The sequence below is a fragment of the Babylonia areolata genome, chromosome 23 (genome assembly GCF_041734735.1).
Source record: "Babylonia areolata isolate BAREFJ2019XMU chromosome 23, ASM4173473v1, whole genome shotgun sequence".
Classification (NCBI taxonomy): domain Eukaryota; kingdom Metazoa; phylum Mollusca; class Gastropoda; order Neogastropoda; family Buccinidae; genus Babylonia; species Babylonia areolata.
Window position 1 is genome coordinate 36008272 of NC_134898.1, and position 20751 is coordinate 36029022.

Below are 20751 nucleotides of genomic sequence, written 5' to 3' on the forward strand. Positions count from 1 at the left end.
GTGTGTGTGTGTGTGTGTGTGTGTGTGTGTGTGTGTGTGTGTGTGCAAGCAACATGATGCGCACATGATTTATTCCCTAACTTCCAGGCACATCTGCTGTAGATGGCATCAATGAAAATACCTGTAAAATCATCAACATTGCAAATAGATTTAAATCCTGACATGCAGTGCAGATTTTAAAAAAATAAATAAATAAAGTAGCAAAAAACTAACTTGGGGTCAAAACTGACCCATTCCCAGATTCAAATGAACATTTTTTTCAAAACTATTTTTGTATTTCAGGGGGTACAAAACAAAATTACGAGACTCTTGGGAAGTACAAAAAAACAACAACAATACAGTTGTTGTAAAACCTTGGAAGAGGAGATAAGTCAGAGGTAGAAAGGGAAATCCAGTCGGTCAAGTCCAAAACGATTTCACGATGGAACCTCAAGAATCTCACATCCCTCCATCATCATCAATATAAACAAAACAGTCTGTCAAAGTCTGTGGCCTTTCATGCCCTGCTCTCATGGCGACCTCAGTTTCGATACCCCTCCACTTCTGTGCTTGGGGTGAGTCCTGTCAGTGTCTTCAGTGTCGGCAGATTCATGGGAGGCTGTTGTTTGCGGGACGTAGTGGCGGTCTCCACTCTGGAAGGGACGCTCACTCAGTCTGGCTCCGCAACTAAGCCATTATTGTCGTTAGTAGAGGGCTTAGTAGGTGGTGTCCTAAGTACGTTGAATCAGAACAGGTACCACTGAACACCACCGAAGTGACTCAGCAGCAGTGCTGGGTCTCCTCTGGTGTATGGCCTCCTGGTGACCTAACATCGATGGTTCCCTGTGGACTGCCGACGCTGGAACTGTGGCGGATGAACCTGGGTGTGGCCGTGTACGGGGAAATCTAAATGAGTGCCGTGGGAGTAATGGCACTGAAATGGGGCAGATGATGAGGCAGCAAAAAAAAAAAAAAAAAAAAAAGAATCTCACATGAGGCCATCCAGAGGAGAGGGTGTAGGGGGGACAGGATGAGGGAGCGAGGAGGTGTCCAGGATGAAAAGGGAAACTGGAAACCCAGGAAAATTCCCAAACGAGGGTTCTCAGGAACAAACACAGTCACAGCAAGAATACTTGACATGTCCATGGAAGAATATTTGCTCTCAAAAAGGATGGGGCGGATGTGGGGGTGATGAAGTTAGGAATGGTGAAGGAAATGGAAACACAGGTAAATTTCAAATAAGGTTTCTCAGGAACAAACACTTTGGACAACGAGACCATGGGGCACATAGGAAAAGATATGGATGGAGAAGGAAATGGAAACCCAGGAAAATCCAAAATGACAGTTTTCAGGAACAAAACACATATGGGGAGCAAGAATACCGGACATGTCCACTGAAAAAGCTAGAATACTAATTTTGCTCTCACAGAGGACGGGGGATGCAGGAGAAGATATGAATGGAGAAGGAAATGGAAACCCAGGAAAATTCCTTCTCTTCTTCTTCTTCTGCATTTGTGGGCTGCAACTCCCACGTTCACTCGTATGTGGACGAGTGGGGTTTTACGTGTATGACCGTTTTTACCCCGCCATCTAGGCAGCCATACTCCGTTTTTGGGGGTGTGCATGCTGGGTATGTTCTTGTTTCCATAACCCACCGAACGCTGACATGGATTACAGGATCTTTAACATGCGTATTTGATCTTCTGCTTGCGTATACACACTAAGGGAGTTCAGGCACTAGCAGGTCTGCACTTATGTTGACCTGGGAGATCGTAAAAATCTCCACCCTTTACCCACCAGGCGCCGTTACCAAGATTCGAACCCAGGACCCTCAGGTTGAAAGTCCAACGCTTTAACCATTCAGCTATAGCGCCCGTCAGGAAAATTCCAAAACGACAGTTCTCAGGAATGAACTCTATAGATAGCAAGAATACTTGACATGTCCATCAAAGAATCTAGAATATCAATTTTGTTCGCATAGAGGATGGGGGATGCAGAAGAAGAAAAGGATGGAGAAGGAAATGGAAACCCAGAAAAGTCCAAAACGACAGTTCTCAGGAACAAACACATGATCACAGCAAGAATAATCTATGTGTCCATTGAAGAAGCTAGAATATTTCCACTGAACAATGATGGGGGATCTGGGTGTGAAGAAGATACGGATGGACAGGGAAATAAACACCCAGCTATTCCAAAATGACGGTTTTCAGGATCAAACACTGTGGACAACAAGAATATTTAATGTGTCCATCGAAGAAGATACTATATTTGCTCTCAAAAAGGATTGGGGATGCATGGGTGAAGAAGATATGGATGGAGACGGAAATGGAAACCCAGGTAGATTCCAAAACGAGGGTTCTCAGCAACAAACACACATACCTGACATATTCATCAAAGGAGCTAGAATATTATTTCTGTGCTCCAGGAGGTTGGGGTGAAGAAGATATGGATGGAGACGGAAATGGAAACCCAGGCAGATTCCAAAACTAGGGATCTCAGGAACAAACACACATGGAGAGCCAGAATACCTGACATATCCATCAAAGGAGCTGGAATATTATTTTTGCGCTCAAGGAGGTTGGGGGATATGGGAAAAGATATGGATGGAGAAGGAAATGGCAACCCAGGAAAATTCCAAATTGAGGATTCTCTGAAAGGCACACACATGGACAGCATAAAGTTTGATGTGTCCATTGAAGAAGCTGTAAAATCAATTTTGTGATCACAGATGATGGGGGATACACGGTGGAAAAGACAATGCTGTAGAGGGTAAAGAAAACCCAGGACAACTCCAAAACAAGGGTTCTCAGAGAAGCAATGTTGACAGAAGAAGTATACCTGACGTGTCTATCGAAGGAGCTATAATATTTGCGCTCATAGAGGATGGGGGAGGCGTTTTCGTCAGGCTGGTGTGAGTTGTAGTGCAGCAGGTGCATGGCGAACATTCCCATCCTATCCCTTACCTCCCTGAACCTGCGAGCCCCACTCGTTCTGGTAACATGTCACCATGGCACCAAGGGTCAGAGTGCCTCATCCAAACAAACTCGCACATAACGGTTACTGAAGTTAGTTCATCAGTTGTAAACTTGTCAACGGCATGGGCTGATCTTGGCTGACTGACAGTATATGTCAGTGTATGGCACATGTAAGAGAGTCAGTTTTATTGTGCGTGTGTGTTTGTGTAACGTGTATGGCACAAGTCTGAATGGTAGTCATTACTGGTGTGTGTGTGTCTATATATGTGTATGTGTACTAGGTGTGTGTGTGTGTGTGTGTGTGTGTGTGTGTGTGTGTGTGTGTGTGTGCGCGCGCGTGCATGCGTGTGTGCGTGTGCATACAACAAACTTGTGCTCTCAGAACAGAATGAAATGCATAAAAGGCATGAGAGAAAACGACAGTGATATTACTGAAGTATTAATTAATATCAACAATGGTTCATTTAAACGGCACTTCAGTGTGCATGGTGAGAGTGGAAAGAAAAGAGGTAAGTTACACCACGCACCACACTGATTCTACAACAATGATGGCAACTGATGTAAGAAACTGACACAGACTTTCATCTCACCCTGTCAAATTTAGGACAGCATTCATACTGTGACATCATGACTGATAACTCTAGAGTGTCTGGGTAATGGTATGAAAGGAAAGCATGTGACCATACTATGGAGTCGAAAATGAACTCATTGGGCAACTTTGACGTTGGTGTAACATCCGAACAAACTATGATCAAGCAACAAAATACTGTGAAATCAAACAGTTAGCATCTCTACATATTGTACTAACCTGCAGTCAACTTTCTTTCTGACATTTTATACAGGCAACTGTCTCACCTGATGGTGTGTATGTGTGTGTGTGATGGGTTAGGGGATATACAAAACATAAAAATCCCTTGCAGCTGAGGAAGGACAAACTTCAGTGAAGCGACTGTCAAAGCTTATGTATTTTCCTTGAAGGAGATCCTACTGTGTGATGCTTCACTGGTTTTGTTGGAATCTGATTACATACTTTTGCCATAATAATAATAATAATGGATACTTATATAGCACACTATCCAGAAATCTGCTCAAGGTGCTTTACAAAAACGCTTTGTTAACATAAAACATTACATCTATGTTACATACACACACCAAAATGTGACTGCACACACACACACACACACACACACACACACACACACTGCATACATACATTTTAACAATACATGTGTATCTAACAGCTACCCTAACACATACGCACACACAGGCAGGCACAAACTTACATAAAGTCACGCACACACAATACACATTCATATACATGCATGCAGTTATGTACACATACATATGTATACACACATTGTCAAGCACAGCTAATGCAAAGGAAGTGTACCTGCCACAATTGAACTTACTGCTGAGGGAAAAGGTGGGTTTTGAGACGAGATTTAAAAGATGCAAGGGAATCAGTTGCCATACTGTTGACCCAAATGTGGAATATGATTACATGTGTTTCTTGACAAATATAACCTTTCCTGCAAAGGGAAAAAACAAAAAAAAACCCATCTCACCTGAAATTTTTGAGTGAGTTTTGCTCCCAAGGGTGATGGTGATGACCTGCACCGTCAGTTCCGTGGTACTTGGTGGCTCTTTTGGGGCGACGCCTTCGACGGACGACGATGACGACAATGATAATGACGACTAAGAGCACAACCACAGACACCACTGCTGCGATGATGGCCACTGAAGAGTTTTTTGGGGCATCAGCTGAAACAGGATGGTCATAGTCTGAAATCAACCACCTTCTTGCTTTTCTTTGTGTTGTTCCCGCTTGTGTTTATTTCATAACCTACAGTATTGACAGCTTTTCTGTAGTATCAGTGTGTGTTCCGGTACCGGAAATAAGTGCGGCTTATAAGCCAGTGCGGGTTATGTATGTATAAAGTTCAATTTTTTCCAAAATTTAGTGGGTGCGGCTTATATACCAGTGTACTCAATAGACCGAACTTTACAGTAGTTCAAACGTTGGTATCATGTCATAGTTTCAGTTTCAAGATGGTATTATACAAAAGCATGCAGACTGATCCAAGGCACTACAACAAACCTGCTTTGGGTTGAAAAAAATGAGGGGCAGATGTCTGACCTTTGTATAAACCTAACGCACTGGTCTGGTCTTAACAAAATGCATAATTGCATATAACTAAATCTTAGCTCTCTTCTTTAGCCAATATGAACATGTGTGCATGTGCAAGTAAGCAAGAATTTGAGAATGTGTGTGCATTTGAGTGTGTGTGCAGGTGTGCATGTGTGTGTGTGTGTGTGTGTGTGTGTGTTATGTGTGTGTGTGTGTGTGTGCGTGCGCGTGCACACACCTGCATCTCTGTGTGTCGGAGAGACAGTGTGCATGCATTCATTATGTCTGTATGTATTTACATGCATGTCTGTATGACTGTAGTGAATATGTGCATGTATGTGCACGCGCACGCACGAGTGCGCGTGTGTGTGTGTGTGTGTGTGTGTGTGTGTGTGTGTGTGTGTGTGTGTGTGTGGAGGGGTAGCAATATATGAATACATGCACAAACATACTCATATTAACTTTATGCATGTGTACATTACATAAATATGCATGCAACACCTCTCCCCACAAAAGAAAACCAGCACACAACACCAAACCCACCACACACTCCGTTGTCCACACTACCTGTCCTGATCTTGCTGGAGTATTCCGTGTCCGTGAACCCAGCCAGCGTGAAGGCCCGCAGTTTGACGTAGTACTCCGTCCCTGCCTTCAGCGGTCCGTTACAGTACTGCACGCTCTGGCACTCATCCGCCGACTGGGTCCCGAGTTCAAACACCACAGAGTCCTGGCCGTTCACTGCGCGTATCGCCCGCCTCGACGACTTGCCACACAGCGAGTTGAGAAGGAACAGGTCTGAGCAGTTGCTGGTGGCCTGGAGGGAATGAGTTTTGCAGAAGTAACTGTATGCACAACAACAACAAAAATGCTGTGTAATTTATGTGAAAGTTCAGCTTACTGGAAAATACTACTACTACTACTACTACTAATAATAATAATAATGGTATTTACATAGCGCTGAATCTTGTGCAGAGACAAATCAAAGTGCTTCCACACCAGTCATTCACATGCATGCATAACTCCAAAACTGAAGAAACTGAAGACAAGGAAGAGGCAGGGGAGGGAGGCTATCTGGGAAGAGGTGGGTTTTAAGGCCAGACTTGAAAGAGCTGAGTGTGGAGACTTGATGAAGGCAAAGAGGAAGTTCATTCCAATTGCAAGGTCCAGAGACAGAGAAAGAACGGCGGCCAACAGTCGAGTGTTTGAATCTGGGTATACGTAAATGGAATGGATCCAAAACCGATCATAGAGAGCAAGATGGAGTGTAGAAGTGAAGGCAGCCACAGAGAAAGGAAGGGGCAGATTTGTGAATACATGCATAACATAGAGTGCTGATCTTGTACTTTATTCTGTGTGAAACAGGGAGCCAGTGGAAATGTTGTAAAAGAGGAGTGATGTGCTTAGATCTTTTCTTTCTGAGGACGAGTCAGGCAGCAGAGTTTTGTATGCGCTGAAGGGACTGAATGGATGAAGCAGGCAAACCAGACAATGGAGAGTTACAGAAGTCAAGGCGAGAGAGAATGAGAGAAACGACAAGTCTAGATGTTGCGTCAGTGGGCAGATATTTCCAAATAGAACTGATGTGCCGCAGTTGACAGTAGCAGGATTGACATGTCTGACTGATAAATTTTTGCATGGATAGTGTGTTGTCAAGGGCAATGCCGAGGTTTCTGACTGAACTGGAAAGAAGGATGGATGTACTGCCAAGTTTGAATGTGTCAGTTGTGATGGAAGAGAGTTTTTGTTTAGTTCCTATGATCATTGCTTCAGTTTTGTCCGCGTTCAATTGTAACTTATTTAGAGTCATCCAGTTTTGAATGTCCAGGAAGCAGTTGGATGTTTCTTGCAAGAGCGACAACAATTTTTCAGGGGTATTACTCTTCTGGAGTTGAGTGTCATCAGCATAAGAATGATGACTGACATTATGGCGGTTGATAATTTCAGCGAGAGGAGCAGTGTACAGTGTGAAAAGCACTGGGCCTAAAACAGATCCCAGCAGTGGGCCGAAAACAGATAAATGAGTATTTCATTCTCACTGGTTTAATTAATATAGATCAATTACACCTCTCACATATTTCTCATTGTTTACCAGCTGACTCTGCATGAAAATATTCATGACTGTGTGATATAACTTTTGTCATTTGAACAAAGGATAAATTTCTCAAGTCTCACGAAAGGTCCAATCAGATTAACACAATCTAGGAACACTCAATCCATTCAGTCCACTGATATAAATATACAAGGGTTCCCATTGATGTCACCTAACGAAATTCCATACTTTTTCCAGACATTTCCCAAGCCAGACTGAAAATTTTCCATACCAAACCCAAAAACAAACTGAATCAAATTATTTGTCTGCTACACCATCGATGAAAGAAACTGGCATAAATCCCTGACTGTATCAATGTTCATTTTTCATCACTTTTTGGGGTTTTTTTGGTTTTTTTTTAATGCATTAAGCCCTTTGTTGAATGGTACTGGTCAAAGTATTTTTGTTTTTTATATAATTAAAATTCCAAGACTTTTCCAGACCCTGATGGGTGAAACACATTTTTCTCCAAGACTTTGCTGGCCCTGGAAATGGTTCTCTCACTCCCCCCCACCTCACCCCCTAAAAAAAAACAACTTTTCCAGATCTCCATGACTCTCTATGCACCCCAACATTGTCCAGACAGCCCTGCATCAGGCAGCAGAGAAGAGGGTTCGCCAACACAAAAATGTTACATATCTGTCTGAGAGTGTATGTGTGCGTGCCTGAAATCTGATTGAATGACACAGGAAACGAATGATGAGCGCCCAATGGCAGCTGTCAGTTGACCCTACCCAGGTAGGCAGCCTGTTGTGCAAATGACTCCGAGTCTGTAAAGCCCTGAAAGCTTATTCTCTGACCAAGGACAGGTGCTATGTAAGTATCCATATAAAAAAAAGACCTCACCTGGTACGCAGAAACAGACCCGTCACGCTGGGCATCGCGCCAGCTGGGCAGGACGGAGGGCGAGGTGTTGGCCGAGGAGTCAGTGGACACGATGACTGTGTAGCCAAGGATGGGGCCGTTGTCGTCCGTGAAGGCATTGGTCAGCTGCACTGTTAGCCTGTCCTCCGTCACCACGCCCCCCTCCCTCTTCACAGGCCTGCTGTTCTGCGCAGTGTTGCCCGCCCGGAACTGCGGTGCTGGGAAAAAGGCAAACGGTGTTTCAACGGCGCAAGGTGGCAGATTGGTTAACTTATTTCTCTACCCCAGGTACAAGTTAACTCGTACCACGGTTACTTCCCCTGTAGACCTGCTACAAGTATTCTTGTACCAATGCACTATTCTAATTTCTTTATTCTTGCTTGGTACAGTTAGCATTCTAAACTGAGCCATTTACAGATTCCGGAAGCATGAAAATCTTGTTTGACTTTATACTTTTCTTCTTCCAAGTCTCTCTCGATAATGTGGAGACACGGGACAAAAGTCATCTGCAGTTGCTGAAATAAACATTTTCAAAAGCATGTCTGTCTCCATCTTTTCTCTCCTCTTGTCCACAGGACCACAGCCTTTTGTCCAATGAACATTTTTCCTAAGTGCTCCCTTTACAAATTTCAAATTCACGTTTATTTTCCCTTGCACTTTAAGTATTCTATACTATATTCCAGTCATGATGTTACATCTCAGAACGTAAACACACACACTATGATCTGTGAAACGGCATGTTTGGTGCATATCTGTTATGCATGTGTGGGTGTATGTGTGAATGTGTGTCTTCATGTTTTACATTTATTTGCTATTTATCATCATTGTTGTCTTATCTATTTATTTATTCATTATTATTATTATTGTTACTACTACCTTTTTTATATTGTATTTATTTATTTATTTATTTACTTATTTATGTACGCTTATCTTTTTTTTTCTTCTTTTCTCAAGGCCTGACTAAGCGCGTTGGGTTACGCTGCTGGTCAGGCATCTGCTTGGCAGATGTGATGTAGCGTATATGGATTTGTCTGAACGCAGTGACGCCTCCTTGAGCTACTAAAACTGAAACACTACGATTTTCAAACCTGTCACAATATGAATGCCATCATTACTTCTTCTCTTCGTTCACGGGGTGCAACTCCCACGTTCACTCGTAAGTACATGAGTGGGCTTTTACATGCATGACCATTTTTACCCTGCCATGTAGGCAGCCACACTCCGTTTTTGGGGGGTCATCATCACTTCAGCTTCTGTCTCATGTGAGAATTCTAATTAATACTGACCACACAGTCATATAATGACTTGTGATCAGACAAAATTTGTAACAATAACAAACATGCGCACTGATGACAAAAGCAAACATACCAGCTGTCTGTAAGGTGATGGTCTTCTCACTGGCAGGCCCCAGAGCAACGGTCAGAGCTTGAACCTGTCACAACACAGGTGTGAATGGACACAGGTAAGTCGTTTCACCACCACAAGTGACTTGAGCCGACATCAAGGGGTCATGTCAAAACGACTGTTTTTCACACTGTAACAAAGACTGACCGCTGCAGCCAGTTTCCTGCACAACAGAACAATGACTAACCTTCGCCCCCTGACTGAGTTTGAAGTGAACGAGTCTACTGTGTTGTTTTGTCATGAACCAAAGTGTGTGACTGAAAGCATCGAGTCGAAAATATCTGGCATTCTGAGATCTGTATGCTTTGAATCATTTGATTGATTGATTGATATGGATACTTATATCGCACCTATCCTCGGTCAGTGACCAAGCTCTAAGGGCTTTACAAACACGGAGTCATTTACACAACAGACTGCCTACCTGGGGAGAGCCGAATGATGGCTGCCACTGGGCGCTCATCATTCCTTTCCTGTGTTACTCAATCAGATTTCAGGCACCCACACATACACACTCAGACAAACATGTAACATTTAACATTTTACATGTATGACCGTTTTGTTTATTTACCCCCGCCATGTAGGCAGCCATACTCCGTTTTTTGGGGGATATTCTGCGTGTATATACACACGAAGGGGGTTCAGGCACTGACAGGTCTGCACATATGTTGACCTGGGAGATTGGAAAAATCTCCACCCTTTACCCACCAGGGGCCATTGAGATTCTGAAAAAAAGGACCCCCAGATTGAAAGTCCAATGCTTTAACCATTCGGCTATTGGGCAAACACGAGGACGCACCTTGAAGGTGTAGGTGTATCCAGCTTTCAGGGTGGTCAACTTCTGAGTGGTGGTGGTGTTCAGGATGTGGGTCTGTTCACCTGAGTCCTGCACACACACACACACACACACACACACACACAATGACTGTCATTTATGAAACCATGGAAACCACTCACACTCACTCACACATACACACACACTCCAGCATTCACACACACACACACACACACACACACACACACACACACACACACTCTCACACACACACACATACAGAGTGACCATTATTTGTGGAACCGTGGAAATCACTCACACAAACATACACACACACACACTCCAGCATTCACACACACACACACACACTCCAGCATTCACACACACACACACACACACTTCAGCATTCACACACACACACACACACACACACACACACACTCACCACATCCCCATTGGAGTGTGTGCCGGTGTACTCCAGACGGTAAGAGCGGAGCCAACCATTCAGGGCCAGGGGCTGTTCCCATGACAACTGCACAGTGCGCAGGTCCTCCTCTCGGGCCACAAACTGCCGCACCGCACTGGGAGCTGCACACCGCAGGAACACACCGCTCAGTGCCCCACACCACCACACAGGACATTAATACAAACCACACCACCCCAACAGTCACTGCAACACACCACACTACCCCACAGGTCATTAATACAAACCACACCACCCCACAAGTCATTAACACAAACCACACCACCCCACAAGTCATTAATACAAACCACATCACCCCTCAAGTCATTAATACAAACCACATCACCCCTCAAGTCATTTATACAAACCACACCACCCCACAAGTCATTTATACAAACCACACCACCCCACAAGTCATTAACACAAACCACACCACCCCACAAGTCATTAATACAAACCACACCACCCCACAAGTCATTAATACAAACCACACCACCCCACAAGTCATTAACACAAACCACACCACCCTACATGTCATTAACACAAACCACACCATGACACAGGTCATTAACACAAACCACACCACCCCACAAGTCATTACAACAAAACACACCACCCCACATGTCATTAACACAAACCACACCATGACACATGTCATTAACACAAACCACACCATGACACAGGTCATTAACACAAACCACACCACCCCACAGGTCATTAACACAAACCACACCATGCCACAGGTCATTAACACAAACCACACCACCCCATTTGTCATTAACACAAACCACACCATACCACAGGTCATTAACACAAACCACACCACCCCACAAGTCATTAACACAAACCACACCACCCGACATACCACCCAACCCCACAGGTCATTAACACAAACCACACCACCCGACATACCACCCAACCCCACAGGTCATTAACACAAACCACACCACCCCACATACCACCCCACCCCACAGGTCATTAACACAAACCACACCACCCCAAAACCCCACAGGTCATTAACACAAACCACACCACCCCACAGGTCATTGCAACAAACCACACCACCCCAACAACTCACCAGCCTCAGCTGTGCGAACAGAGTAGGAGGCGGTTGCCGTTTTGTTGGCCACGCCCCTCCCCTCGGCCACGGTCGTCACGACGATGGTGTAGGTGGTGAAGGGGACCAGGTTGTCCATGGTGGTGCTGTTGGCATTCGACGCAGCACCTTTGACCCCACAAGAGGCGTTGCTGGGCGTGCGGCACTCCACCACGAACCTGGTGGCTCCACCCTCCAGGCCGGTGAAGCCGACGACAATTTCTTCCGACTTGTTCTGGAAGGCCACTTTGACGTTGTTTGGTGCTGGACAAGAAAGATAGCAAACAGCGGTCATTGCTTGATATGAACAGCTGTTATTGCTAAATATAAAATCTGTTTTCTGGGGGAATGGGGGTGGGGGGGGGGGAGCTGTTTAAATGGGTAAGTTAAATACAAACAGCTGTTATTGCTAAATACAGGATGTGTTTCGTTGGGGGTTGTTTAAATTTGGGTATGGTAATGTGTCTTATCTCGTTGGCATGGCTGGGTGTTTGGTTGAGTGCTCTGACTCTGTCTGTGTGGTGCTTGTGTGTGTGTGTGTGTGTGTGTGTGTGTGTGTGTGTGTGTGTGTGTGTGCATGTCTGTGTATTTGAGCCAATGTGTGTACTCTGTGTGTGTGCATGTGTGTATGTAAGAGACTGAGAGAGAGGGAGAGAGAGTGACCCTAAATCCTGACAAGCACCACTTTCCTTGGCAACGCAGGGGAATATGCAGTGGTACAAATTCTCAAGGCAAAAGTCAATTTCAATTTCTCAAGGAAGAGTAACTGCTTTTGGACAAATTCAGACCCTAAACCACATCTGCTAGGCAGATGCCTGACCAGCAGCATAACCAAACACGCTTAGTCAGGCCTTGAGTGCATGCATATATATTATTTTGTGTATCTATCAGAGTAGATTTCTCGACAGAATTTTGCCAGAGGACAACACTTACGTTGCCATGGGTTCTATTTCAGTGTGCTGCATATCGGACCTCGGCTTATCATCTCATCCTGATGACTATAGATGCTCAATTTGATTTTCCAGTCAAACTAGGGAGAAAGGAGAAGACCAGGAATCGAACCCAGATCCTCACAGACACTGTACATGCAGACAAGGCAAAATATCTGAGAAACATACCATGCAGATGCCACATGTCAAATGATCGGTATAAGGACAGACCCGGCGCTTTCCTTTTGAGGAAGTGTCTGGGTTTGTTCCAATGTACCTTTTATTTACCTGTGTGCTAGCTGAATCGGCAGCGTAAGCAGCACTGACTTTAAGTTGTGTACCTTGTGAATGGAGAGAGTTACCACTCTTTACTATTTGTTAATCATTTTATCTCCTGTTAATTTCCAGTTGAAAAACCACCGAGGCAACCATGTGTTTGTTCTGTATTGTCCATGTGTTCTGTGCGGCTTGTTCAGGATTAAAGAGACTATGCCAGTCTTGAATAAAAGCTAATTTGTGTTTGCACATTTCTTCTGTCTTTGCTGCTGTGTGCACATGTCAAATGATCGGTATAAGGACAGGCCCGGCACTTCCTTTTCGATGAAGTGTCTGGGTTTGTTCCAATGTATCTTTTATTTACCTGTGTGCTAGCTGAATCAGTAGCGTAAGCAGCACTGACTTGAAGTTGTGTACCTTGTGAATGGAGAGTTACCACTCTTTACTATTTGTATATCATGCAGAAGCACTGCCTTCCTGACCAAACACACTGTGGAGACAGAAAGACACAGAAAGTATAGAAAAAGACAAAGAACAACACTGCACCTCAACAGTACTCCAGTTGACTCACTTGTGTAAACAAAGCGAGTCTTGTTATAATCTGGTGTTCCATTTTGTGTGTGTTGTGTCTGTCTGTAAGTATGTCTGTGTGTCCATGGTAAACAGGTCATAGTTGACAACTTACCTGTCTAGATCTTCTGTGTGACGGGATCACTATCCAATAAGGAACTGACAGTGACAGGTGTCAACTTACCTGTCAGGATCTCCTGTGTGACAGGATCACTATCCACTAAGGAACTGACAGTGACAGGGTGTCAACTTACCTGTCAGGATCTTCTGTGTGACAGGATCACTATCCACTAAGGAACTGACAGTGACAGGGTGTCAACTTACCTGTCAGGATCTCCTGTGTGACAGGATCACTATCCACTAAGGAACTGACAGTGACAGGGTGTCAACTTACCTGTCAGGATCTTCTGTGTGATGGGATCACTATCCACTAAGGAACTGACAGTGACAGGGTGTCAACTTACCTGTCAGGATTTTCTGCGTGATGGGATCACTGTCCACTGAGGAACTGACAGTGACAGGGTGTCAACTTACCTGTCAGGATCTTCTGCGTGATGGGATCACTGTCCACTGAGGAACTGACAGTGACAGGGTGTCAACTTACCTGTCAGGATTTTCTGCGTGATGGGATCACTGTCCACTGAGGAACTGACAGTGACAGGGTGTCAACTTACCTGTCAGGATCTTCTGCGTGATGGGATCACTGTCCACTGAGGAACTGACAGTGACAGGGTGTCAACTTACCTGTCAGGATCTTCTGTGTGACGGGATCACTGTCCACTGAGGAACTGACAGTGACAGGGTGTCAACTTACCTGTCAGGATCTTCTGCGTGATGGGATCACTGTCCACTGAGGAACTGACAGTGACAGCCTGTACAGTGTACAGTTGTCCCCCCTGCAGCCCCGTGAAGGTGACGCGGCGATCTGTGTCCCCCTTGCCCTTCAACACAGGCGTCAGGGCGTCAACGCCCACCAGGATGAAGCGAAACGTGTCAAACACGTCCTCTGGTGTCACCGTGTAGTCAAAGGTGAGCTGAGAGCTGGTCGTCTCCCCACGTGTCTCTGTGATACGTGTGTTGATCAAGGGCTCTGGAGGAGGAGGAGGAGGAAAAAGAGTTTCCAGGTAAAGTTTCCAGGTAACAGCTGCACTGCTAGCACAGGACACAACAGCTTCAATCATCTCAACTCTGACAAAGGATTGCTATATATCAAGTAACAGCTGCACTGCTAGCACAGGACACAACAGCTTCAATCATCTCAACTCTGACAAAGGATTGCTATATATCAAGTAACAGCTGCACTGCTAGCACAGGACACAACAGCTTCAATCATCTCAACTCTGACACAGGATTGTTATATATCAAGTAACAGCTGCACTGCTAGCACAGGACACAACAGCTTCAATCATCTCAACACTGACACAGGATTGCTACATATCAAGTAACAGCTGCACTGCTAGCACAGGACACAACAGCTTCAATCATCTCAACACTGACACAGGATTGCTACATATCAAGTAACAGCTGCACTGCTAGCACAGGACACAACAGCTTCAATCATCTCAACACTGACACAGGATTGTTATGTATCAAGTAACAGCTGCACTGCTAGCACAGGACACAACAGCTTCAATCATCTCAATTCTGACACAGGATTGTTATACATCAAGTAACAGCTGCACTGCTAGCACAGGACACAACAGCTTCAATCATCTCAACACTGACACAGGATTGTTATGTATCAAGTAACAGCTGCACTGCTAGCACGGGACACAACAGCTTCAATCATCTCAACTCTGACACAGGATTGCTATATATCAAGTAACAGCTGCACTGCTAGCACAGGACACAACAGCTTCAATCATCTCAACTCTGACACAGGATTGCTATATATCAAGTAACAGCTGCACTACTAGCACAGGACACAACAGCTTCAATCATCTCAACACTGACACAGGATTGTTATGTATCAAGTAACAGCTGCACTGATAGCACAGGACACAACAGCTTCAATCATCTCAACTCTGACACAGGATTGCTATATATCAAGTAACAGCTGCACTGCTAGCACAGGACACAACAGCTTCAATCATCTCAACTCTGACACAGGATTGCTATATATCAAGTAACAGCTGCTCTGCTTGTGCACAACATCAGAACTTCAACTGTCTCAATTTGATGGGCACAACAGCTGAGTGGTTAAAGCGTCAACTGCAGTTTCAATCTGAGGGTCCCAGGTTCTAATCCCTGTCACAGCAGCTGGTGGGTAAAAGGTAGAGATTTTTCTGATCTCCCACGTCAACAGATGTGTAGACCTGCTAGTGCCTGAACTGCCTTCGTGTATATACACATGCAGAAGATCAAATACAAACATTAAAGATCCTGTAACCCATGTCAGCATCTGGTGGGTTATGGAAACAAGAACAAACCCAGCATGCACACCCGCACCTCCCCCGAAAACAGAGTATGACTGCCTGCATAGTGGGGGTAAAAAAGGTCATACATGTAAAAGCCCACTCGTGCATACAAGCTGAAGGTGGGAGTCGCAGCCCACAAAAGAAGAATTGTCTCGATTCTGCCACAGGATTGCCTTTTAACAGGTAACAGCCACTCTGCTTGCTTACAACAATGAGCTTCAAACATTTTGATTATGACACAGACGGGCACCATAGCCGAATGGTTAAAGCGTTGGACTTTCGATCTGAGGGTCCCGGGTTCGAATCACGGTGACGGCGCCTGGTGGGTAAAGGGTGGAGATTTTTACGATCTCCCAGGTCAACATATGTGCTGCCAGTGCCTGCACCCCCTTTGTGTGTATACGCAAGCATAAGATCAAATACGCATGTTAAAGATCCTGTAATCCATGTCAGCGTTCGGTGGGTTATGGAAACAAGAACATACCCAGAATGCACACCCCCAAAAGCGGAGTATGGCAGCCTACATGGCGGGGTAAAAACGGTCATACACGTAAAAAGCCCACTTGCGTATATACGAGTGAACGTGGGAGTTGAAGCCCACGAACGCAGAAGAAGAAGATTATGACACAGGATCAGATAGCAGTTCCCAACCCCCTCACTGATATTCTTCAGGATGCTGGGAGCTCATGTCAGACCATCAGACATCCCCAGTTCATGGTGGTCATCTCGTGGTGCTGTCCACTAACACAGTCCAACGGTGTTCAACTGTTCGTGGCTCCCAGCTGTGTGTGAACACGCTCCCTGGGTTTTGCCTCTTTCAATAATTTCTAGATTTTGTTTCTTTGATTCGCTTAAAGCCACACTGTCCTTGCAATAAAACAGACCAAATTTCAGCAATGTCCAAGTTCCTTGTCGACTGCAAACCTTTTCTTGCTAGCTGTCTGTCGTCTGTTTCTGTAAGCTGTCCTGTGTGATGGGGATTCAAAGCTCAACTTTGTAAGGCTTGGAACAATGTAAATAAATATTGTAACTAACACTTCCAGCCAGCTTCACATTGTATCTACTTAAAACAGTAACATCACAGTAATAAGGGTTCCACTTCATAACGTTTTTCAATGACAACAGACACACAAAGAAACCTTCTGTCACGCATAAGGAATAAAAAGGCACTATGCAACTGTGTGCTATTTACTGTGCTCCCCTGCTGTAGTTTTCATCTTCATTCCCTGGGGCCAGTCATGGTTATGAAAAGCAAGGAAAAAACATGAACATACACACACACACAACACCATACACACTCTCTCTCTCTCTCTCTCCCTTTTGGTATCTTGCTATGGATCACATGCTGATCTTTACAGGAATTTCAAAGGCTACATTTTGAATAAACAGAGAAAAAAAAACAATTAGAGTATTCAAAGAGACTGCATTAATGGATGGATAGACAATTGTATGGACAAATATTTGGATAGATGAACAAACGGACAGACGGGTGGAGGAACAGACTGATGAGGGGAAAAACATACAGACAGAAAGACAGAGGGACAGTTTTCCTCGGTCACTTTTCCCCACAATCTACCCAAAACACTTACTAGCAGTGGCAGTGAGCGTGGCCTTTGCCGACATGACCCCTTGCGATACGGCCATGACCTCTACAGTGTAGGTCTCTCCTGCCGTCAGGGGGGACAACACCTCCATGTAGGTGTTGCCGTCAGGCGTGACGGCCACTTCGAAACTGTTGGAATCACCAAAGGAGTATCTCCACAGCTCCACAAAAGTGGCGGAGGGATCGTACGTCCACTGCAGAGTGATACTGTCAGTTGTCGTCGCTGTGGTGTCCACGCTCACTTCGGGGGCTAAGGGTGCTGCAACATCAACATATCTATTGCAGTACAGGGAACCAATCAATCTATCAATCAATCAAAACTGTGGCCACTGATCAACAGATCAACATGGGTTGTATATATTTTAGTATTTCACACAGAGAAATCTGTTGTGATAAAAAAAAAATTAAAAAATTAAAAAAAACAAAAAAAACCTGTAGCCACTAATCAACAGATCAACATGGGACACATATACTGTAGTATGGGGAACCAGTCAATCAATCAAAACTGTAGCCACTGATCAATTAATCAACATGGCATGTTTCTACTGTAGTACAGGGAACCAATCAATCAATCAATCAAAACTGAAGCCACTGATAAAAGATTAACATGTGTGCCCAGTGGCAGCTGGCAGTCAGCTCTACCCAGGTAGACTCTACTTACCTACAACAATGAAGCCCATGGAAGGAAGGCTGTCCTGTCCATCACTCTACTTACCTCCAACAACGAAGCCCATGGAAGGAAGGCTGTCCTGTCCATCACTCTACTTACCTACAACAACGAAGCCCGTGGAAGGAAGGCTGTCCTGTCCATCACTCTACTTACCTCCAACAACGAAGCCCATGGAAGGAAGGCTGTCCTGTCCATCACTCTACTTACCTACAACAACGAAGCCCGTGGAGGGAAGGTTGTCCTGTCCATCACTCTACTTACCTACAACAACGAAGCCCGTGGAGGGAAGGCTCTCCTGTCCGTTATTGACAGCAAACACCTGGACCTCGTACTTCTCCCCAGGAAACACAGGTGAGAACTGAGCGGACACCGCTACAGCCGTCTGCTCCAGCCAGGTGGCATCAGGGTCCCGCAGTATCGGCCTGTAGCGGATGCGGTAACTGGTCTGCCGACTGCCAACGGCCGGTTGCCAGGACACCTGTACTGTCTGGTCACTGGCCGTCACCGTCAAGTTCAACACCGGGAGAGGATCTGGAAAAGAAGAAGAAGAAGAAAAAAAATTTGTTATTTTGTACGTCCTGCTTCTTGATTACATCAGTTCCTAAAAATGAAAGTACATGTTACATCTTTCTCTCATCCAGCCAAACCCCAGTAAAAAATGTTCTGTTCAAAACCTACAGTATTCAAACCAAGTGGGTGTGCGTTGTTAGCTCTCAAGGCTTTAGCAGCTGAATTTATGTGGGGGTCAGGCCTCTGTTTGTTTCACTGTGTGTATTACTTAAATGCATGTTGATTTATGTATCTTGCACTTTTTATTGTAAACACCACAAGCTCCCAACCTAGGGGGTGTGAGTGTCAGTCTGCATTATCATTGTTGTCATGTAACAACAATGTGACAGCTGTATTATCAATGGTTTCTCCATTGCTATGAGAAATCATTTACAGCTTAGTCTTTTGTGAAGGACCATGACTCTCAAACTAGGGGGCAAAATTTCACTGGCTCTTAATGCCACAGACTTGGGGGTGAGTTGGCCTTTGGGAACCATCCCAACGCCAACTGTCCTTAAACTCTGTCGGCCAAGAGAGTGGGGATGTAACTTGGGCAAGACACTCTCCACTATAATCAAATTCTAGCCCAGATAGTCAGGACAGAAGTTACCTCCTCTGCTGTTCTGGTGGCCATAGTCAAACACGACTGACTACCATACATACATAACTGTTATAACTATTAGTTTCAGTTTCAGTTTCTAAAAGGTGTCATCGTGTTCGGACAAATCCATATACACTACACCACATCTGTAAGGCAGATGCCTGACAAGCAGCATAACCCTACGCACTTAGTCACGCCTTGAGTGCATGCATTTGTGTGTCTATCAGAGTGGATTTCTTCTTCAGAATTTTGCCAGAGGACAACACTTATGTTGCCATGGGTTCTTTTTCAGTGCATCATGAGCGTGCTGCAAACAGGATCTCCGTTATGTAGTCTCATCCGAACGACTAGACTTTCTGTTTGATTTTCCAGTCAAGCTTGGGAGAAAGGGGTGAGACCATAATTCGAACCTAGATGCTTACCGACAATGCATTGGCAGATAAACATCTTAATCAGTGACGGGCACAACAGCCAAGTGGTTAAAGCGTTGGCCTTTCAATCTGAGGGTCTCGGGTTCGAATCTCGGTAACAGTGCCTGGTGGATAAAGGGTGGCGATTTTTTCGATCTCCCAGATCAATATATGTGCAGACCTGAGTGTGCCTGAACCCCCTTCATTTGTATACACATGCAGAAGATTAAATGCCTGTTAAAGATCCTGTAATCCATGTCAGCATTTGGTGGGTTATGGAAACAAAACATACCCAGCATGCACACCCCCAAAAATGGAGTATGGTTGCCTACACAGCAGGGTGAAAACGGTCATACACATAAAAGCCCACTCGTATATATACGAGTGAACATGGGAGTTGTAGCCCACGAAGAAGAAGATCTTAATCAGTCTGCCACCTTCGTCCTTATTAATCAATTATCATCACCATCACCACCATCACCATCATGAACGACTCACCAGTGGTTCCAGTCTCCACCTCTGGCAGACTTTCCTCGATGTCAGTGTCGATCTCACGGACGGCTGTGAGGGTGATGGTGTATGTGTGGCCAGACAGCAGCTGGTCCAGAACAGTGCTGTACTGTGTCTGTCCATCCACTGCGCTCACCTGCTGGGACTTACGCACCCCGTCCTTGTCTTGAAGGATCTGTGGTGAAACACACAACCACTTGTGCTGGCAGACATTTAATAATAATAATAATAATAATAATGTAGTAGTAGGCCTCCTTCGGTCATGGCTGACCATGGATAGAGTATATCCGACCTAATGTCTAATTGGGCTGTCTGTTTGGACCAAGCAGCGTCACCTGTGACTGTAGAGACCGATGCGAGAGAGAGAGTCTCTGTCGCAGCGGTCACATGTGCAAGCTGATGCTGGTCTGTTGGCTGCTGTCCCTTTTCTGCGAGCTTGCTTT

At 45.0% G+C, this 20751-nt stretch overlaps 1 protein-coding gene across 4 annotated transcripts in view; it reads right to left on the reverse strand.

The window, feature by feature from the left end:
* The window catches only part of LOC143298324 (tyrosine-protein phosphatase 10D-like), a 120351-nt gene that overhangs the window by 39907 nt on the left and 59693 nt on the right, over positions 1-20751 (reverse strand). For all 4 annotated transcript variants that reach the window (XM_076611167.1, XM_076611166.1, XM_076611165.1 and 1 more), the window contains 11 exons: positions 20297-20483; positions 18500-18769; positions 17555-17827; positions 14363-14638; positions 11756-12037; positions 10660-10802; positions 10239-10325; positions 9407-9470; positions 8021-8256; positions 5650-5899; positions 4520-4715 (listed from right to left, as the gene is read on the reverse strand). In XM_076611167.1, coding sequence (XP_076467282.1) covers positions 4520-4715; positions 5650-5899; positions 8021-8256; positions 9407-9470; positions 10239-10325; positions 10660-10802; positions 11756-12037; positions 14363-14638; positions 17555-17827; positions 18500-18769; positions 20297-20483 — 2264 coding nt within the window. The remainder of the gene's footprint in view (positions 1-4519; positions 4716-5649; positions 5900-8020; positions 8257-9406; positions 9471-10238; positions 10326-10659; positions 10803-11755; positions 12038-14362; positions 14639-17554; positions 17828-18499; positions 18770-20296; positions 20484-20751) is intronic.